General features: G+C 40.1%; 1 protein-coding gene across 2 annotated transcripts in view; it reads left to right on the forward strand.

The window, feature by feature from the left end:
* Positions 1–309: 309 nt before the first annotated feature.
* Positions 310–20,525, forward strand: part of RAB3GAP2 (RAB3 GTPase activating non-catalytic protein subunit 2) — a 93,366-nt gene continuing 73,150 nt past the window's right edge. For both annotated transcript variants that reach the window (XM_027609748.2, XM_027609749.2), the window contains exons 1-2: positions 310–512; positions 17,648–17,709. In XM_027609748.2, the coding sequence (XP_027465549.2) occupies positions 398–512; positions 17,648–17,709 (177 nt within the window). In that variant the 5' untranslated portion in view covers positions 310–397. The remainder of the gene's footprint in view (positions 513–17,647; positions 17,710–20,525) is intronic.

The raw sequence follows: 20,525 nt of genomic DNA on the forward strand, positions 1-20,525 counted from the left end.
GAATCGTGCCAACAGTAGAACAGCAATAAGACTGGTTAAATGACCCAAAGGCTGGCATGCACAACGTCCAATTAGGTCATCACCGGCTCAAAGCCATAATGAATAAAAGGGTTCGCTCCCTGGTGTAAGCGCACAGCCGGGACTAAAGTCGGCCGCCAGCCTCCACGTCGGCGTTGGCTCCTCGGGAGGCCGCCCAGTCACATGACTCGGACCGCGCCAGCCTCCGGCGCCTGGGTCGTTCCGCGCATGCGCAGCGCTCCGGGACGGCGGGCCGGAGCGCGCTGACAGCTTCCGGTTTGGTTTCCCCGCCCCTGCGTGGCTAAAGCCGTGCGGGTTCGGCGGTGGAAGCCGTGGGGTGGTGGGGTGAGGTGGGGGCCCAAGCGGGGTTCCCGGAGCCATGGCTTGCTCCATTGTCCAGTTCTGCTACTTCCAGGACCTCCAGGCCGCCCGGGACTTCCTCTTCCCTCATCTGCGGGAGGAGACCCCCTGCGGCGCCGTGCGCAGGGACCCCAGTAAGTGCGCCTAGCCTCGCCGCTCCCTTCCCCCGCCCCCGCCGCGGCCCCTGCTCGGCGGGTTCGGGTCTCCTGGCCGCCCCGCCGCCGCTGCCCTCGGGGCGCCTCGTTCCCCCCGCGCTTCCCTCTTCGCACCGCGGTGATCCCCTGCCCTCCTCGTCCTACAGCTCCATCCCCCCGGGCGGCGTCGGTGTTGTCTTCCTCTCGCCCAGCTTTCTCCCAAGCCACTCGCCCTCTGGCCCGAACAGCGCCTTGCTTCCTGTCGCCTCTGCCGACCCCACTGCCCTCGCCCTCCTCCCCAGCTTTCTTTCCGAGTGCCCTCTCCGTCCCCCCCCTCCCTCCACGGTCCCCTGTTCTGCACGGCTTGCTCCGTGATCGCATCCTTCTTCCGCTGCCTTGCCAGCTGTCAGCGCTTTCTCCCGGTACTGCCTCAACCCCCCGCCCTCTCCTCCATCCCTGGGACTGTGGCCTTCTGCCACCCTCCCTCCCGAAACTGTTTCTCATCGCCCAGTCTCTCTTCTTCTAGCCCCTTCCCCCCCCATTCAGATGTAGAGCATAAATGCCTGATTGACAAGTGAGTGACTCCTGAGGTGGTGAGTAAGCGTCTCCCGTATAAGGAAAACCTGTCAGGAAGTGAGGGCGAATCTCCAGCAGGAACTAAAATTACAGCAACACGGCCAGGAAAAGTTAATTTCCTTTACTGAGCTGAGACGCCTTCAACCTGTTATTATCGTCAAACAGTGTTAAGTAAGCCCTTATCCAGGTAGTATAAAATCCCAAGTCTGGTTTATTAGATACTGCATAGTTTCTCAGAATTTCCCACATTTCTCCTGTTGAAAGGGTGTGTGTTTTGTGTTTATTGGTTTCTTCGTATTTCCCACCTGAAGCGCATTTGGTTTTGTAGTTACGTGCTTGTGCTATACTGGAATGGTGATAAAAGGCCCACTAAATGAACTCCTTCCCCTTTCTTAAATGTAGAAGAAATCAAATCAGAAGTATCTGAATATTTACTCTGTGCCCATCAGTAGTGCTGCAAAGCAAGTAAGTTTGGTGGTCTCTGCCATCTAGGAGCTATAGTTTACTGGGACAAATAAATTAACAGCTGCCACACGGTGTGATTGAGATATACACATATGTGTGTGTATATATATCCGCACATATGCGTATATGTTTCTGACACTAGCTGACAGTCCTTGAAGTGGTGATACGTAAGCCCACCTTTGAAGTAATGGTTAGATGCATAGGGGAGAGGTAATAGAAGGTACAGAGGAAGGGAGGCCTGAAATGAGGTGACCTTTAGAGAACTGAGAAGAGCTGCATGGCTGAAGAGGAGGATGTGGGGAGATGAGGCTGTGAAGGTAATAAGGAGTTTGATCAGGAGAAACCTGTGGAAGTAGTGGGATGCCTTTGGAAGGCTTTCAGCAGAGAAATGACACGGTCAGTTTGTGCTGGTATTCAGTTTTTGAATACCTTTTATGCACTTTGGTAGCAGCGTGGCAAGACGGGAAGCAGGGACATTGGTGGCAGCTTGTTCCAATAATCCAAGAAGCCGTGTGAGCTTGAACTAAAATCACCCCCAGGACTGGAGAGGAAGAGATAGATTGGAAAGCTATTAAGGAGGTAGAATCTACAGGACCTAGTGAAGATGCAGTGATGGGATTGTAGCTGATGAGCGAGGGCGTTGAGAATGCCTTTGACTTGGGCAAGCATTGTTTAATGAGAGAGAATGAAGGAGATAGGCTTTGGATCTTTTGCTTGTGAAATGTTTGTGGTATGTCCAAGTGAAGGGGTCCAGTTAAACACAATCTAGAGTTCTAAAACTTAATAAGGGTCCCGGGCCAGAGATGTTAATTTGGGAGTTACCAGCAAAAAGGGTCAGTTCGGTCTCCAAGATAATATGCAGTGAAGTGGGGGTGCCTGGGTGGCTCAGTCGTTAAGCGTCTGCCTTCGGCTCAGGTCATGATCCCAGGGTCCTGGGATGGAGCCCCGCATCGGGCTCCCTGCTCCATGGGAAGCCTGCTTCTCCCTCTCCCACTCCCCCTGCCTGCTGTGTCTCACTCTGTCAAATAAATAAATAAAATCTTTAAAAAAACAAATATGCAGTGAAGTGAACTGAATACTGATGATGTACCCTTAGAGGATTCTGATATTTAAGAGTCATGTAGAGGTTAATGGGAAGAAGACTGAGAAAGAGAGGAGAACCAGGTGAGAGCAATGCCCAGGAGCAGAGGGAGGAGAGGATTTGATGAAAGAGTGGTCAGCAGTTGCAGATGCAGCTGAGGTCAGCTAAGGTAGGGACGCAAAAGTGCCCATTGGTTTTAGGAAAGTGGAGGTGACTGGGACCCTAGGACAGTTTCCATGGAATGGTGGAGGCAGAAAGCGTATTTATAGGCTATTGAGGAGCTAAAAAAAAGTTGACTTTTTCAGGGAGCCAGGTTGTAAAGGATAGTGGATACAGGACTGTGGACGGGGATGTAGAGGAAACAACACATTCTCTATCCCACTGCCACCCCCCTGCTCTTCTTTCACCTGGGCGGTGGCACCAGTCTTCTCATAGAACTTCCTCCTTCCACTGTTGGTTTCTTGTAATTATTTCCCCAAAGCAGCCGGAGTGAGCTTTTAAAGACAATTTAGATCATAACATGCCCTTTTACAACTCTTTGGCTTTCTGTTGCACTTAATATAAAATCTAAAGTTCTTATGTTGTTTACAAGGCCCATGAGTTCCCCACCTCCTGCCACTTCTTGCACCCCATACTACTCTCCCCTTACTTTTTTAAAAAGATTTTATTCATTTGAGAGAGAGAGAGTGTGTGCACAAGCAGGGGGAGAGGCAGGGAAAGAGGGAGAAGCAGACTCCCCGCGGAGTTGGGAGCCCAGTGTGGGGCTTGATCCCAGGACCCCAGGATCATGACCTGAGCCGAAGGCAGATGCTTAACCATCTGAGCCACCCAGGTGCCCCCTCTCCCCTTATTTCTTGTGCTTCATACACACTTTGTTGTTAAACCAGTCAGGCTCATTTGTGCTTGAGGCCTTTGCCCTTGCTCTTGCCTCTGCTTTGGATGCTGTATGCAGATCTTTGCATTTTAGCCGCGTCTTGTTAGTCAAGTCTCATCTCAGATGTCAACATCTCACGGAGGCCTTTTCCTGTCACCTAATCTAACAGTCATTCCTGCCCCCTTGATCACATTTGTTACTCTGTCGTATTATCTTATTTATCACTGTGTCTGTGTTGTCCCGTATGGTAGCCTCTAGTCACATCTGGCTCTTGAGCCCTTGAAACATGGCAAGTGCTACCAAAGAACTGAATTTTTAATTTTACTTAATTTAAGCTTAAATTAATTAAAATGTGCCAGGTGCGGCTAGTGTCTACCATATTGTATGGCGCAGTTACAGGTGCTAAAATTTAGGCGCATACAGGTTGAATACTTGTCCAAGGTCACACAGTGAAGTCTAGTCTAAGGATATGAACTCAGTCCAGGCAGTTGGGGATATATAGTCGTACCCCAAAGCATCTGGATTAATTTGCAATATGCTTATGGGTTTACACGTGTGATTTAATTTATTACCCTTTTAAATCAAATTCTTAGGTTTGTATATATTGGTATTATTGGGGCTATCAGCAATTCAAGTAGAAAATAGAGAAAGAACCTCTTAACCAGTGAGCCCCTTTGCCAAACCGATTTTTTATAGTTAAAACAGTGCTTTAATTTACAAATAAAGATCATCAAATTATCTTTTCCAACTCTTGATAATTTATTTGGAATTCTTGGGATGACTAGCACTATGGATTTCCATAATCACTGCGGGTCTTGTTTTGTTAAAAAAACAAAAAAACAGGCTTTATAAAGAGCTCTTCATTAAGACAACCTGAACTAAGCGGGTAGGACCTGCCGTAACCTACTGATGGTGTTTGGCCTTGCTTTGCCTCACTTTTATTAGTGTTATAAGTGATTACTGGTAAGGGAGTCATGAGATCATTTTATTTTCCTAGCTTATAGTTTTAATTTCTTATCCCAGCTCATTTCTAGGGGATATGTAAAATCAGAACAACAACAATGATAATCTCGAAGGCTTATTAGTTGGTTTAATTATTTTAATGTGGACAGCTGGCATAGACCTAATGGTACCTGGTTCCTGGGCACCCAGAACTCAGTACTACTATTCTGTATTTGAATTGCCAGAGAACAACAGTATGACGTTGTTACTTTGTGTCCTCACTTATGAAATGAGAATATCTTCTATGACTTTAAAGATTTTATTTGTCAGAGAAAGAGAGCGCACACAAACAGGGGGAGTGGCAGGCAGAGGGAGAAGCAGGTTCCCCGCTGAGCAAGGAGCCTGATGTAGGACTTGATCCCAGGACCCTGGGATCATGACCTGAGTTGAAGGCAGACGCTTAACCGACTGAGCCACCCAGGTGTCCCTCTTCTATGGCTTTAAAAGAGATCTTGAACCCTACTATTTCCCAATGTTTACATTAGTGATAACTATTAATAATTGTTTCTACTCAATCAGATGCTATTTCAGACAAAAAATTTGGTTTCATACTTTGAAAATTCAGAGATGGGTAGTAGTAGGGGTCCCCACACAAACTACGGTGGCATAATTTCCAGTGAGACTGGATTTTTAGACCAGAACTTTCTGATATTTATAATTGAGTTGGGCAAAAAAAAAATACATGTACAGAGAGAGAGAATCAGAATATTTGGAGGGAATTACAGTATTGTGGATCTCCTAATTTACTTGATAAGAAAATAATTTCCTAGTGACATACTAAAAAAGTAAGGCAGCTTTCCTTCTTGCCTCTTTTACCAGAAGGATAGAAGATAAATCATGCAGGGAATTACTTTGGCACCATCAATTAAAGTCATGTTTTTATATAATCACTGAGCAAAGTGTGCTTTTTAGGATAACCTGAAATCATGGGGTCACTTTACATGATGGGATATTACAAAGGGCATAAAATACCCATTTTTTATGCTTCATGAAAATGCTTTCTCTTGTTTGAGATCCTACTGGGGGGAACGTTTGTAAGAATTTCAGAAAATTTATGGACTTAACGGATTTTGTTAGCAATTTAAAATTGGAAGAGGCTCTCATAGATAAAATTTGTCAATGAGGAAACTGAGACACGCATAGTCTTTAATTCCTGCATAGAGCTAGTGTTTGTTGAGTACTTCCTATGTGCTAAGCACAAAGTAGTCTTAAAGGGTGAATAAAATAGGTCCCTCTCCTCAAGGAGCTCTCAGTCAGCAAAAGGAAATAAGCATGTAGAAGGAGTGTTAAAGCGTTGTCCTATAATTTGGCACATGATGGTTGGAGAATGGAGTGTAGGGAACTCAGGGAAGTTGTCTTAGAGGAACCGTCATCTTCACCAAGGCTTAATTGTTTAATAGATGCCCGTCAGGTGGAGGGGGATGTGAAAACAGGATGGGGTTCAGAGCTGCAAATAGTAAATTGTGGGAGAGTAGGGTATGGTGAGGGATGAAGCTGCAGAGATTGTACCAGGAACTTAAATTTTATGCAGTAGCAGGGTCGTCAGATGGAAGTTAAGAGTACTTTGGAGCTACATGGAAATTTGCCCAAGGGTTACTTGGAAACAGGTAGTTTTAAGTAAATTAATTTCCATATACTTTTATGAAAGTACCTACTTTTCTATCCTGCCCTTCTCCCACTTTACTAAAGGCTCACCTTTCACACATTCTGAATATTATTATAGTAAGTTGTTCCAAGGTGTTTAAAAAAACTTCCTCTGTAATCAATGCACCATGAACTCCCCCATCCACCTCACTGAGACATTTCCAAATAATTTTTGCTATTTATGTTCAATAGTCATCAAAATTTGTGATCTATGTATGTTATTCTCAGTTGTCAACTTCTAATAATAATTGCAATAAGTCAAGAAAAATTCTAGTATGTGGAGTCTTACCACAAGAAAACTTAGTTCATGTTTTTGCAGAGAAATTTTTGGATTAATAATAAAAATATATTAATATTACATTAGAATAGCACTCTGGAGGAAATGGAATGGAAATAAGAATTTAAGGAGAAAAAAGGACTTATAAAATTACTTTTAGAGAACATCATTTTTAAAAAGATGTTGGTGTGTATCATTTCCCTATAGTATGTATATAGAGTCCACTGAATAAATTTAAAGGGATGGTATACATTTATATTAAAATGTCCATGCTTATTGTAATAAGGAATTTCATCCTTTGTGCAAGGGGTACATACCATTGAAAACCTCTTGGGGTGTATATAAACAAAAAGTTTGAAGGCAGTCTTCTATAGGGCTCAGTCATTCCCAATCATTTTTTTTTTCCATCATAGCACACATAAAAAAAGACTTGGTATCTGGATAACAAAAGCAGTTTTGAAAAAGAAGAAAAAGTTGGAGGACTCAGACTTCTTGATTTCAAAACATTACGAAAACTGCAGTAATCAAAACCATCAGATCAAAGTAATCAAATTGGTACTGGCATAAAGACAAATAGACCAGTAGGCTAGAGTCTGGAAATTAATCCTTGCCTATATGGTCAGATGATCTTTGACAAGGGTACCAAGACCACTCAATGGGGAAAAGGACAGTTTCTTCAACAAATGGTATTGGGAAACCTGCATATCCATATACAAAAGAATGAAGTTGGACCTTTGTCCTACACCATATACAAAATTAAAATGGATTAAAGACCTAAATATAACACCTAATGCTTAGAAGAAAACAGGGGAAGTCTTCATGACACTGGACTTCATAATGAGTTCTTGGCTATAACACAGAAAGCACAGGCAATGAAAGCAAAAACAGGCAAATGGGACTATATCAAACTTCAAAACATTTGTGAATCAAAGAATGGGATCAAGAGTAAAAAGGCAACCTATGGAATGGGAGCAAATATTTGCAAATCATGTATCTGATGAGAGATTAGTATCCACAATATATAAAGAACTATAGAGCTCAACAGCAAAATAAACTGATTAAAAACTGGGCAAAGGACTTGAATAGACATTTTTCCAAAGAAGCCATATAAATGGTCAATAAGCATGAATAGATGCTCCATTTCAGTAATCATAAGAGAAATGCAAATCAAAATCATAATGAGAGATCACTTCACATCCATTAGGATGGCTATTACTAAAAAAACCAAAAAACAGAAAATAACAACTGTTGGCAAGGATGTGGAGAAATTGGAGCTTTACACTGTTGGTGGAATTGTAAAATGGTCCAACTGCTATGGATAATGTGGAATTTCCTCAAAAAAAAAACAAAACACCCAGAATTACTGTATAACCCAGCAATCTCATTTCTGGGTATATATCCAAAGGAGGTAAAAGCAGTGTCTCAGAGATATTTGTACACCTGTATTCATAGCCCCACTACTCACAAAAGCCAAGGAGTAGAAGTAATCCAAATGTTTATTGATGAATGAATGGATAAACAAAATGGGGTGTGTGGGTATGTATATATATATACATATATATACATATATACAAAAAAATGAATATCATTCAGCCTTACAAAGGAAGAGAATCATACAACGTGCTACAATGGGAATGAACCTTGACACTATGCTAAAGACATGCTGTATGATTCCACTAAAATAATTAAATTCATAGAAATGGGAAATAGAATGGGGTTACTGGGACTTGGGAGGAGAGAGTAAAGGGGACTTGTTTAATGGATATAGAGTTTCATATTTGCAAGATGAAAAAGTTCTAGAAATCTGTTTCACAACAATATGAATATACTTTGCGCTACTGAACTGTACACTTAAAAATGGTTTAAGATGGTAAATGTTAGGTTATGTTTTTAACATAGTAAAAATGTATGTCATTACTATGGTAATAGATTGGTCATACAAAATAAATAAAGCTGCTCATGGTGGGAAGTGACCTGCTGGAAGTTCTAGTAGCCCCAAGCCTTACCTGTCTGTCTGAGAGATGAGAGGATTAATATCTTGGTTCACCTATAACCTATTTGCAGTTTACTAGGAATCTCTGCTATAGGCAGAGGGGTAACCATTGATGGTTTTAAGTGAAAGCATAGCATTTCAAGATTTGAGCTGTGGACAGATGAATTTGGTGGCTGTGAAAAGAATAGATCGGGTAGGGGCACCTGGGTGGCTCAGTCATTAAGCGTCTGCCTTTGGCTCAGGTCATGGTCCCAGGGTCCTGGTATCAAGCCCCGCATCGGGCTCCCTGCTCAGCGGGAAGCCTGCTTCTCCCTCTCCCACTCCCCCTGCTTGTGTTCCCTCTCTCGCTGTGACTCTGTCAGATAAATGAATAAAATCTTAAAAAAAAAAAAATCTGGGTAGTTTAAAGCTGGAGGTAGGTGACCTATTTGGGAGATGTTTATAGAAGTCACATGCGGGGCCTTCAGAAGTAAAGACAGAACTAAGGCAGTAGCAATGGTGATGGAGTTTGACACTTGCTGGAGTTAGCAGTGGCAATCTATAAAAAAGGAATTTGAGCCGAGAAATAGGATAACCGGCTAATATTTTGGAGACATTTTTATGTCAGCAAAGAAAGAATGGATGGGAATGGTGAGTGAAAGTGGAAGTAGAATGACCAGTTAGGTGGCCATTGCAGTATTCCGAAGGGGAGGTAATTTTACATTGGTATTCCTCAGGCATTATTTAATTTTATTTAAAGTGACAGTCCTGGGGGCGCCTGGGTTGGCTCAGTCGTTATTAAGCGTCTGCCTTTGGCTTAGGTCATGATCCCAGGGTCCTGGATCGAGCCCCGCATCGGGGTCCCTGCTCGGCAGGAAGCCTGCTTCTCCCTCTCCCACTCCCCCTGTTTGTGTTCCCTCTCTCGCTGTCAAATGAATAAATAAAATCTTAAAAAAAAAAAAAACAAGACTTTGATTTAAAAAAAAAATAAAGTGACAGTCCTGGAATTATAAGACCAGGTATTTTTTGATGACTACTGTGCTAATACTATTTGGAACTATAGAGACCCTAAGTGTATCTTCCTCATGCAAAGGAATCATTGAATCCTTTGATTCAGTGAATCCTGGAATCCTTAGCCGAAGGCGTTAAAACATCAGAAATCCACATTTCGCCTTTTGAAAAGAAGACCAGAGACAGTCTTTCAAACACAGATCACTTTTCTTTGTACCATGTGAGCCTAGGTCTCACATGTAAATTGTCCAGAAGAGAGAATGTCAAGAGAGACATAGTTACTCATTATCACATTGCCTTTTTTTTTTTTTTTTAATTAGACATGAAAGCCACCTTTTGGCTACTCATCCCACCTTCTAGGTGTTAAAACTTTAGTGTTATGCTGCTCAGTATGGTAGCCACTAGTCATATGTGGTAATTTAAATTTAAATTTAATAGAAAATAAAAGTAAAAATTCAGTTGCTTAGTCATACTAGCTACTTTTCAAGTGCTCATTGACTACATATGCCTAGCGGATACCTTATTGGATAGCACAGATCTAGAACACTTCCGTCATCAAAGAAAGTTCTCTTGTGCTGCTCTGGTGAGAATCCTCTGAGACCTGCTGCTTGGGTATTTTATATTATCTCATTCTTGTAAAATATAATTCTGTAACTTTTTTTTTGTTGTACTTAATTATTATAACGTCAACGTCTTTCCAAGTTTGTATAGGTAACTCTATAACATTTTTTTCTCATGGCTGCACAGTGTTCCAGTGAAGAGTACCAGGCTATATTTAACTATTTCCCTATCAATGAACATTTAGATTATTTACGAAATATTTGCTATAAGAAAGTGCTCCAGTAAGCATCCTTATGCATGTCTTTACATGGGATATTGGTATTTTTTTTAATTTATTTATTTGAGAGAGAGAGAGAGAGAGAGAACAGACTCCCCACTGAGCAGGGAGCCTGATGTGGGTCTCCCTCCTGGGACTCCAGGATTACAACCGGAGCCAAAGGCAGATGCTTAACCTACTGAGCCACCAGGCAACCAGGATATTGGTATTTCTATATGTACATTTCCAGGATTGGAATTGCTGAATAATAGAAATTCACATTTTAAATACTGGTTACAGTTGCCAGATTACTCTAAAAATTGGTCAGGTTCATTCCTATCCATGGTGAACAGAAATGCCTATTTATACACACATTCATTGTCATTCTGTGTTATCAGTTCCTTTGACTTTTGCTTTTTCTGATAAGTGAACAGTTGTTCTCATGTGATAAGATTATTTGGCTTTATCTGTATCTTTTTAAAGAGCAGCAGGTAATAGCAAAGTTAAGCTGGTATTGAAATAATTTAAATATAAAAAAAGTTTTCTCACAGGGGCTAGTTGAATATTAGAATGTGTTAAATAATAGTGTTGAATTGGCTTCTTTAAAACATGCAGAAATTAGCACTAGCTAGCATTATTTACATACCTTCACCCACATATTGTAATGGCACACCCTTACCTTCAGTAAGGTAAAGTAAAAACTTACTTGACAACAGGGGTCATTAGAATCCTAGAACCGAAAGGGCCCTTAAAGAATCTAGTATTATTTAGTGATGGTGGTTTGAAAGAAAGAAACTCTGCTTGCTGAAATGGGATGGCCCTCATTTTAGATTGCTACGTATTTTTATGTGTTGAAAAGAATATGCTAATATGAAATTTATTTTCCCATTTCCCTAGAAATAGAAAAAGATTAATAATTCTGAAGCATAGGAAATTAACCAGCTTCTCTCCTCTTTTTTTAAGATTTTATTTATTTATTTGATAGAGGCAGAGCACAAGCACGAGGAGCGGGGAGAGGGAGAAACAGGCTCCCTGCTGAGCAGGGAGCCCGATGCGGGGCTCGATCCCAGAACCCTGGATCATGACCCAAGCCGAAGGCAGACCCTTAACCGACTGAGCCACCCAGGTGCCCTGCAGCTTCTCTATTCTTTAGTTATTTTTTACTTTGTATTGCTATGTCATGGGCTCTTTGCCCTTGGCCAAGAAGAACTGGCTAAAATTTGTTGAAGTTTTTGAATTATTTACAAGTCATAGGTTCTAGAGGTTCTTGCTCCTTACAGAAACAAGTACATTTTGTTTTTTTCTTGTCTCAGAAGAGTGGAAATGAATGTGCTTCTGTGCTGATAAGATCTTTTATTAGACCATGGAGATTAAGTTTTTCATTTCCTAACATTTAATGATTTCAGTTTCTCATTTAGTTTTTGATCTTGACATACTTCATATTGGAAAAGGCAGATAGTGCCAAATTAATTGCCCCACTTCAGGATTCAATTTCCTTTCTAGCTTCAGGTTCTTGTTATATGAGGAACACACTCAGTTTATGAGGACAGTCTGTTCAGAAGCAAACAGAATAAGGTAATTTTTGGAATTAAAAAGAGCTATGGAAAACAAATTGAATTTCTTATTTGAGCTTTTGTTGGTGGAATAATTCATTCACTGGAAATATCCTTAAAAAAGACATCTGTAATTTTTGATGACTGAATTAAAATGTGTTTTCTCTGTGTTTCAATGACTGTCATTTATCAAATGAAGAGACTGAATAGTTTTTTTATACTAGTATAATCTGAGCTCTTCAGGGAAAAAAATTCTTTCCAGAAGGAGATATAGTTACATTTTACATGTTGAAGTTAAAGTCACTGGTTTTAGGGGCACCTGGGTGGCTCGGTCGTTAAGTGTCTGCCTTTGGCTCAGGTCATGATCCCCGGGGTCCTGAGATCGAGCCCTGCATCGGGCTCCCTGCTCGGCTGGAAGCTTGCTTCTCCCTCTCCACTGCCCCTGTTTGTGTTCCCTCTCTTGCTGTCTCTCTCTGTCAAATAAATCTTTAAAAAAAAATAAATAAAGTCACTAGTTTTATTCATTCAGGCAAAATGTTGAACTTGACCATGATAAGAACAACAGTTTATGCTTATGTTATCAATTCCTCTAGACAGTTCACAATAGTCATCTTCAGTGACAGGCTAGACCAAACAGATGTGCTCTAAGGGTAAAATACACATCAGATTTTGAAGACTTAGTAGGGGTTAAAAACTAAAATATCTCATGAATAATTAACACTGACTGCATATTGAAATGATATCTTGGCTGTATTATATTAAATAATATCTATTAAGGTTTCGCCCTGTTTTTTTTCTTTTTTAAAAATATGGCTACTAGGGGCGCCTGGGTGGCTCAGTCGTTAAGCATCTGCCTTCAGCTCAGGTCATGATCCCAGGGTCCTGGGATCAAGCCCCGCATCAGGCTCTCTGCTCAGCGGGGAGCCTGCTTCTCCCTCTCCCACTGCGCCCGCTTGTGTTCCCTCTCTCACTGTCTCTCTCTCTGTCAAATAAATAAATAAAATCTTTAAAAAAATAAATAAAATGTGGCTACTAGTCAATTTAAAATTGTGTGGCTTGCATTATATTTTTATTGGACAGTGTTAAGTGCCTACCAATGATTGAAGAGTCTTAACTGGAGAGAAAGAATAAAAGGGTGGTGGCAGTCAAAGGAAAAAGCATATTTAGGATCAGATTTGATTGGCATTAAAGTTTATCACTGAAGGTAGTGTTCTTAGAGTAATCCATGGACAGTCTGCTCAGATTGCAGGGTGAGGCCAACCCTGAAATTTCAGTCATCCCTAATTCATTATTTGCCTTTTTTTTTTAAGATTTTATTTATTTATTTGACAGAGAGACACAGCAAGAGAGGGAACCCAAGCAGGGGGAGTGGGAGAGGGAGAAGCAGGCTTCCCGCAGAGCAGGGAGCCTGATGCGGGGCTCGATCCCAGGACCCTGGGATCAGGACCTGAGCCGAAGGCAGACGCTTAACGACTGAGCCACCCAGCCACCCCCATTATTTGCATTTCTTGCAGAGTTTTTAAGGCTACCTAGAGAGAGAGGAAGCTGCAGAAGAGACAGTAACTCTGGTTTTATTAAGGCAGTGAATGTGAATCTCATTCTTTTAGTTTTTTGATCAATTTTGTTGAATTGGACTCAGCAAAATGAAAGACGTAGGAAGTTGATGACAGTTAAAGATTTGCGTTTCAGAGATTGAGTGCTTGCTTCTTATTTAATAAATGAGGAAAACACTTAAAATTACCTTATAATTTAGTCTAGCCTTTGACTGAAATGAGTGCTACTTAACTCAGTGAGCAACTGGGTAAGTGCCATTGGCTTTATGATTTAGTGATCTGTGGAGTGTTTGGAATTTTTACACAGGACCCTAACCACCCCAAAGAGTTGTATGTTCTGGTGCCCTTATTCTATAATACACTTTGTTAAACCTATTTACTGCTTAAGTTATACCACAGCTTAGTATTAAAATTCAAAATCTCCTATGGGTGATTTTGTTACAAGTTGCAAAAAGAATTATCAGAAAAACTCCTATGGGCCAGGGTAATTTTAATCTATTTATTCTAAGACAATCATGGTGAACTATTTTTAGCTTTTCTTTATAGTAAATGATAATAAAAGTGTTATTTTGTCATGAGTATGTAGAACTTATAGATCTTAGGTCTATAAGGTCTTTAACAGTTCATATTGACATTAAACAGTGTACAGTTTTTAAATATATGTTAAATACATTGCTTTTGTTATCCACAACCTTGATTAAGGGTCAATTAAAAAACACTGATAATGGGATCAACTGAAGAACACCAACCTTCATAGAAAAGTTACCAGAGGGAAAGACTGCCTGAATAAAATTGTTTACCTGAATGGCAACTTGATTAGACATTCATCAGCTTTTTTTTTAATATACACCATTCTTTTTTTTTTTTTTTTTCAATAATGTGCTTGGCCTCCTTGCATAGTTTAAAGGTATAAGAAATAACCTTGGTACAGTGCTAAGATTCCAACACTTTCTAACAGCCGACAGTAGCTGTCAAATAGCAGTCTGTGAAATAGTATCAAATGATTTTCAACAGACCTCAGGAGGCTGCAGAATTTATATTACCAGCACAGAGTAGAAATAGACATAAAGGTAATGCCCAGTTTGCAAATGTTTCCCTTAAAAAAAAAATGTTGGGGCGCCTGGGTGGCTCACTAGGTTAAGCGTCTGCCTTTGGCTCAGGTCATAATCCCAGAGTCCTGGGATCGAGCCCTCCATTGGGCTCTCCGTTCAGCGGCAAGTCTGCTTCTCCCTTTCCCTCTCCTGCGATCCTTCGCTCTCTCTCAAAAAAAAAAAATCTATAAAAGAAAATAAATTTTTCCATTTTTAAGTTGACTAGAATCTAGAATGCATTTTCTTATAGTATTATAAATAGACTTAGGATTCCAGACCAACCCTCAGACACATCTTTAACATTCCTTAGTTCTGTTTCACCTTTCTTTAAACTGTTTGTATGATGATTTCTTTAGAAAATATGTTCCCATTATAGGAGGAGATGCCTGATTAAGTCCCCTTTCTCTCTTGTTAATAGAAATTTCTCAGGGGCCTTGAGAAATGGAAAAAAAACTTTCCATTGAACGCAAATATATAAAGAAAGTATTTCTCAAGGACTTCTCTTCCTGGATGTTTTGAATTATGGCATTAAGAGATCCTGGATCTCTGCAGGGGCAGGAAATCCAAATTGCTGTGTCTTGTGTTTGATTGTATGAGTCATTTGTGAATTGAGTCAGGTACTTTTTATTCCAATATAGAGGAGAAATAACACATTTTTCATAGTATCATACAGCATTCAGCAGAGGTTACGTGCGCCAAGTAAGCTCTTTGAAGGCTTATTTGCTTTTGTCTCTCCAGCACTTAGCACAGTGGCCAACACACAAAAGATGATGTGTTTGTTGAATGAATGAATGAATGAATGAAGAATCATTAGCTGGCCCCATGAAGTGCTCACAATTCTACATGGTCTTTCTGAGATTGTGGTATTTCAATACATTCTTTTTATAGCAATATTAAAACTGAATGCCGGATTTTAGAGTGATAAGCTTTTTGAGGTGCTTTGCTTTCTCAAACAAGAAAAACGGCATTTTCCAGAACTCTGTAGATGGGATGGCTTAGTTGCCATCAGCGCACAGTAAGGCAGTTGTTTTTGGTGTAGTGGAAAAATTAGCAGAATAAAGAAATTGCCTAAGTGAATTAGATTGCCAAAGAACACACTGTAATTTTCCAAGTTATGAAAAAAACTTCCAAATCTTGATTTCGAGGGAATGCTTCTATTTTAAAATAATAGGTAATAATCTTGCTTTGGCCTTAACTGTAAGTCCCATGTTTTCCTAATTTTTATGCCTCTTCATAAGCCATAGGTGAAGGAAGTATAGCAGAATATTTGTGAGCATGGGCTTTGGAACTCCAGAAGCCCTGATTTTGAAACCCCACTTTGCCACTTAATCCTCTGTGATCTTGGTGAAGCTATATAAACTAAGTAATCTGGTTTTCTCATTGTAGTAAGGGGATGATAGAGAATCTTTGTCATGCTTATGTGAATTAATGTCTATAAAGCACTTAGACACGTAGAAATGCTGATACATGTTGTTGCTGATAACTCCTATATGTGAGTTACCCTTTTTTTGCCTTTCCTCATGTTGACCTTTTCTTCAAGTATGTTTGAAACGTTCCTCGCTGCTTTTTTAAAGACTTAGTTTAAGGTGACTCCTCCCTGTGTTTTGTCATTTCTCTCACTCATCCCTTTTATGGTAGTTGTTACAGTACTCACCAACGTACTATAGTTATGTGTTTGCTACGTTAGATCACAGAATCTTTAAGGACAAGGAATATGTTTGAATTTTTCTCCATTCCTGCTACAGGGCGTGGCACATGGCATTTAACAGTACTTGTTAAATTATTTAATTGACACGTATATGGAAATCGTCTGTAAGTTGTGCGGTGCTAATCAGATGTTTTAGGACTTAATATATGGCTAGCAATGTGCTTGGCATGTTAGGAAGTAGTTACCTGGTATTTGAGTACCAAAGATGAGAATATTATCACAAAACTAATTGTGCGATGATTCCAAATACCAGACTGTTAACTTTCTTATCATCTATATGTAATTCATTTTAGCAATTTTTAAAACCTTATATATAATTGGAAGTTGTATTTGTGTCCTTCTTACTGTAAGCACCCTAGATAGCAGGTTCAGTCCCATCTTTTAAAATGATTCTTCCCTAGAAATTTGAAGCTGATTGGTTTAAATACAATATTTTATTTATATTTTGTAGTATTTTAATGGCTAAATCTTGAGATTAGCATGAGAACTTGTGCGTCAGGCACTGAGGACTTTAGTATGCTCTTTGTTTTAAATCCTTGTTACAGCCCTACTAGATGTGAGCCCTTCTGTTTTCCATGCTTTTATGGAGAGAAGTAAAGCTTTCAGATATAGGGTAACCTGATGGTTAAGTGTGAGATCCAGGATATGAACCTAGGCAATCTTATTCTGGCGCCTAAATTTATAATTATGCAAGGGCCTGTTCTTTTCACATTTTCTTTGAACTTTATCTGTTTTTTTAATTTAGTTTGAGGTAATATATATAAATATCTAATATTTGTCTCAGAGTAGTTGCCCAAAAAAGTGATAGCTTTATTCCTCCTTTTCTGATATGAGAGAGAAACTCAAAGATAATTATAGAAAAACAAGTTAATAGGAGCAGTATAAAGGATCATAAACTCCATACCTATGAGATTTTTAATTCTTTGTTTCAGTGTTTGTTGAACATCTTTTAATCTGAGAAAATGTTCTTATGTATAAGAAATCACAGAGTATTGGAAAATATCAGAAATCGTAGATCTTTTGTTTCAAACTTCAGGGTTTTTTTTTTTTTTTCATTAATACCTTGTCTTACGAAAAGACAAGTTACATGAAGACCTCTGTGTGGAATTTTAGATGTGTTTTTGTCACTGTGTATATTTAATTTGTCTCATGTCTGAGCAACAAATATTTGTCATTTTAAAGATTCTTAAAATTCACTTTTGTGGTTTGGTTTAAATGTGGATGAACCTGATATCCAATATCTTAAGATTCGAATAACTTGCAGTTTTACTATTACATAGATTTGGAAATTCAGGCCAAATGTTTCCTAATTATTATTACATGTAGCAGAATCCTGCTGTTGTATAGTTTACCTTTTTTTCTTCCTTAATACCAGCATTATATTTATATAATACATATTTATGTAATATTTATATATTAGGTGTTGGTTCTATTATGTTTAGAGATAATGTTTAGTAAAATATTTCAAGCTCTGTATTTCATGTAAGCACTTTTCATTTTTTTAATAATAGGTAAATCAAACTGGGAAGATGATGGTTGGGGAGCATGGGAAGAAACAGACCCCCAAGAACCTGTAAGTCTTTATGAATGTGTGCATGCTTGTTGAAAGTGGCATTTTCCGTTTGTAATGATGGTGACATATTCCAGTGTTAGGTTGACATTTTAAAACCTTCATCAAGAACATCTTTGTGGTTGCTTAATAGTACTGAAGTAGAAACTTTCTTAAGGATTTAATGACTTTATAGTTAAGCAGGCTAAACAGAGAATAACTGCTTTAGGATTCTTTCTCCTTCATTAGTTATTATTTTAGACTCCACTTACTCATTCAACATATATTTCTTAAGTGCCCACCATATTCTAGGCATTTTTCTAGGTGCTGCAAGTATAGCCCATGAGTAAGGTACTGAAATCCCTGTGTGTATTTTCACCTATGGGTAACAGAAAATCTAACCTAAACTGACTTGAATAACAAGGACATTCATTAGCTCATATAGAAGGAAGTCAGGGTAGTATTGACTCATAGATTGGTTGATCAGGAGATTCCAACTATGTCATCAAAGACGTAAGTTCTTTCCTTCTGTCTCCTCTGCATATATAGTGGTGTTGACGTCATCCTAAAGATTGTTCTTCTAATAGATGGGGTATGCCACCATGTTTCTTCACTTATGACCAGAGGGAGAAAAAGACTAGGGCTTTCTGTGATTCTTACAGGAGCAGGGAACAACTTTTTCAGAAGCCTCTGGAGAACCTTGCCTATCTCTCTTGGCCGGAATAAGGCCGGACAGTCATTTCTGAACTGGTCACTGGCAAGGGATATCAGATTTTTCATCAGTCATCCTTGCCATTCCCTGGAGTTGGAGGATTAAAGGGTCTGCTGCTCCTGAGGTCCATGACTACAGGGGAGGAGTTGATATCTGAACGAAATCAGGATTTTATATGAAAAAAGAAGAATGAACATATATACTGGATAGGTCTTCTAATCATCCCTTTTCCCAGCAGCTTATACTTAAGTGGGGAGAGAGAAATTTTTTCAAAAAGAGATAAAAGTATCAAATAGTGGTAATCAAAGTTACATAGAGGATTCAAATGGTGATGTGGTAGCAAGTGATCAAGGGGACTACCGTAGCTTGGATGGAAGGCTTTTCAGAGGATGCGACATTTGAGCTGAGGTCTGAAAGACAGCAGGGAGCCAGCGTGGTGAAGATCTGGCAAAGAGCATTGCAGGCCAGGGCAACAGCTCATGCAGGGGCCCTATGGCGGGACTGGGCTTGGAGTTCAGAGGACATAAAGAAGGCCGGTGTGGCTTGGTAGGACTGAGAGGCTAAGAGATGAGGTCAGAGAAGTAAGCAGGCCTGATGTAAGGCTTTGTGAATTTGGAGTTTATTCTAAATGCGATAGGAAACTACACATAGCTGATTTCTCATTTTTGTAAATTTCATCTTGGCTGCTTTTTGGAGTTGAAGTAGGAAGCAAAAGCGGAAGCAGGGAGACCAGTTAGGAGGCTGTTGTGATAGTGTAGTTGAGAAATGATGTGGCTTACATTAAGGTGATACCAGTGAAAATGAGAAATTGATGGATTCAGGATAAGTTTTAGAAATAAACAGTAAGACTTTCCTATAAGTTGGTTTTGAGGGCTGAAGGGAAAAATAAAATCAGGATTAACTTCTTTGATCTGGGATATGGTGTGGAGTAGGTAAAAAATACTCGATGAGACATTGACCCTCCCCAAGACTGGGTAATAGGTACCATTCTCTTCATTTTTGTCAATGTTTAAAAATATCCATAATAAGTTTTTTTTTTTTTTTTTTTTTAACCCTCCCAGATATTTGGCTTGAGCAGCTGGATGGATGGTGCGTGGTTTATTGAGTTGGGGAAGGCTAACAGAATAGGTCTGGGGAAGAAGTGAAGGAGCATCGTGTTGTAGGAAGCGCAGAGCATGCTAATGTCATACAGATTTATAGAAAAGCTCCAAGGGAGGTGACGAACAGGAAACCATTGCAGAAGGCCTCCTGGAGAATTGGGATGTGTTCAATAGGATGTAGTGCAGCTCAAGGACGTGGTTACGGCATCACTTTAGCAAACAAACACCTTGTTCCTTGCCCCTCTAGTACTGTGTCAGCACGGAGACTCAGCGGGCCTCTGTCTCTGTTTTTACTACAGCTGATTGGCTTCTGCTTTCTCACGATTTTAGACTGTTTCGTGGCTGTTATTTGTATCTTTCATTTATCTTGGATTCTTTTTCCTCCTGGTTTCACACCCAGAGCTCATATGAGGATTTGATGGGGTCTGTTCATCACTATCCAGTATCGGATATTTGCGGCGGGGTGGGGCATAGTGTTCATGCCAGGCCACTATGTGGGATGTCAGTCTAACTGTCAGTCCTGCCCTCTGGCCGGACCACCACCAACAGTCTGATTAGCTATGGCAAGAGTGGGGAGTGGAAGGAAGGGAGAGGAGAGGTATGTGTAAAGAAGGTTGGAGGCTCTGCATGGCTGGATATGAGCTAACCTCTCGGGGGGAGATGGCTGTGCGTTGAGAATTTCTCAGAAAGGGGTAGTGTAACTAGCAGCTACTTTGCGTGTGGTGTTGGGTACATTTACTTTTAGTATTTATTTTCTAGAATCCTATGGCTAGTGACTATTGTAATACGGCAAGCTTCCGAGTAAGTGTGAGGTTTTCTGGAATTACCTCACAGACATTGCATGTTAAAGTGGACAGGACACGTGCATTTGTAAGAAAAAGAGGAGGTTCCACTGGGACAGTTATGGTAAAATATATAAGATGGTGCTGGTGCTGAGTTATTGAACATACAGACCCAGGGGCCCACATCTTAAAGTGTCTGCTGTGCATAGTTCGTTCTTTTTGGAATGGATTTTTACTTGTGAGTGA

This window comes from Zalophus californianus, chromosome 10 (assembly GCF_009762305.2).
Source record: "Zalophus californianus isolate mZalCal1 chromosome 10, mZalCal1.pri.v2, whole genome shotgun sequence".
NCBI lineage: Eukaryota > Metazoa > Chordata > Mammalia > Carnivora > Otariidae > Zalophus > Zalophus californianus.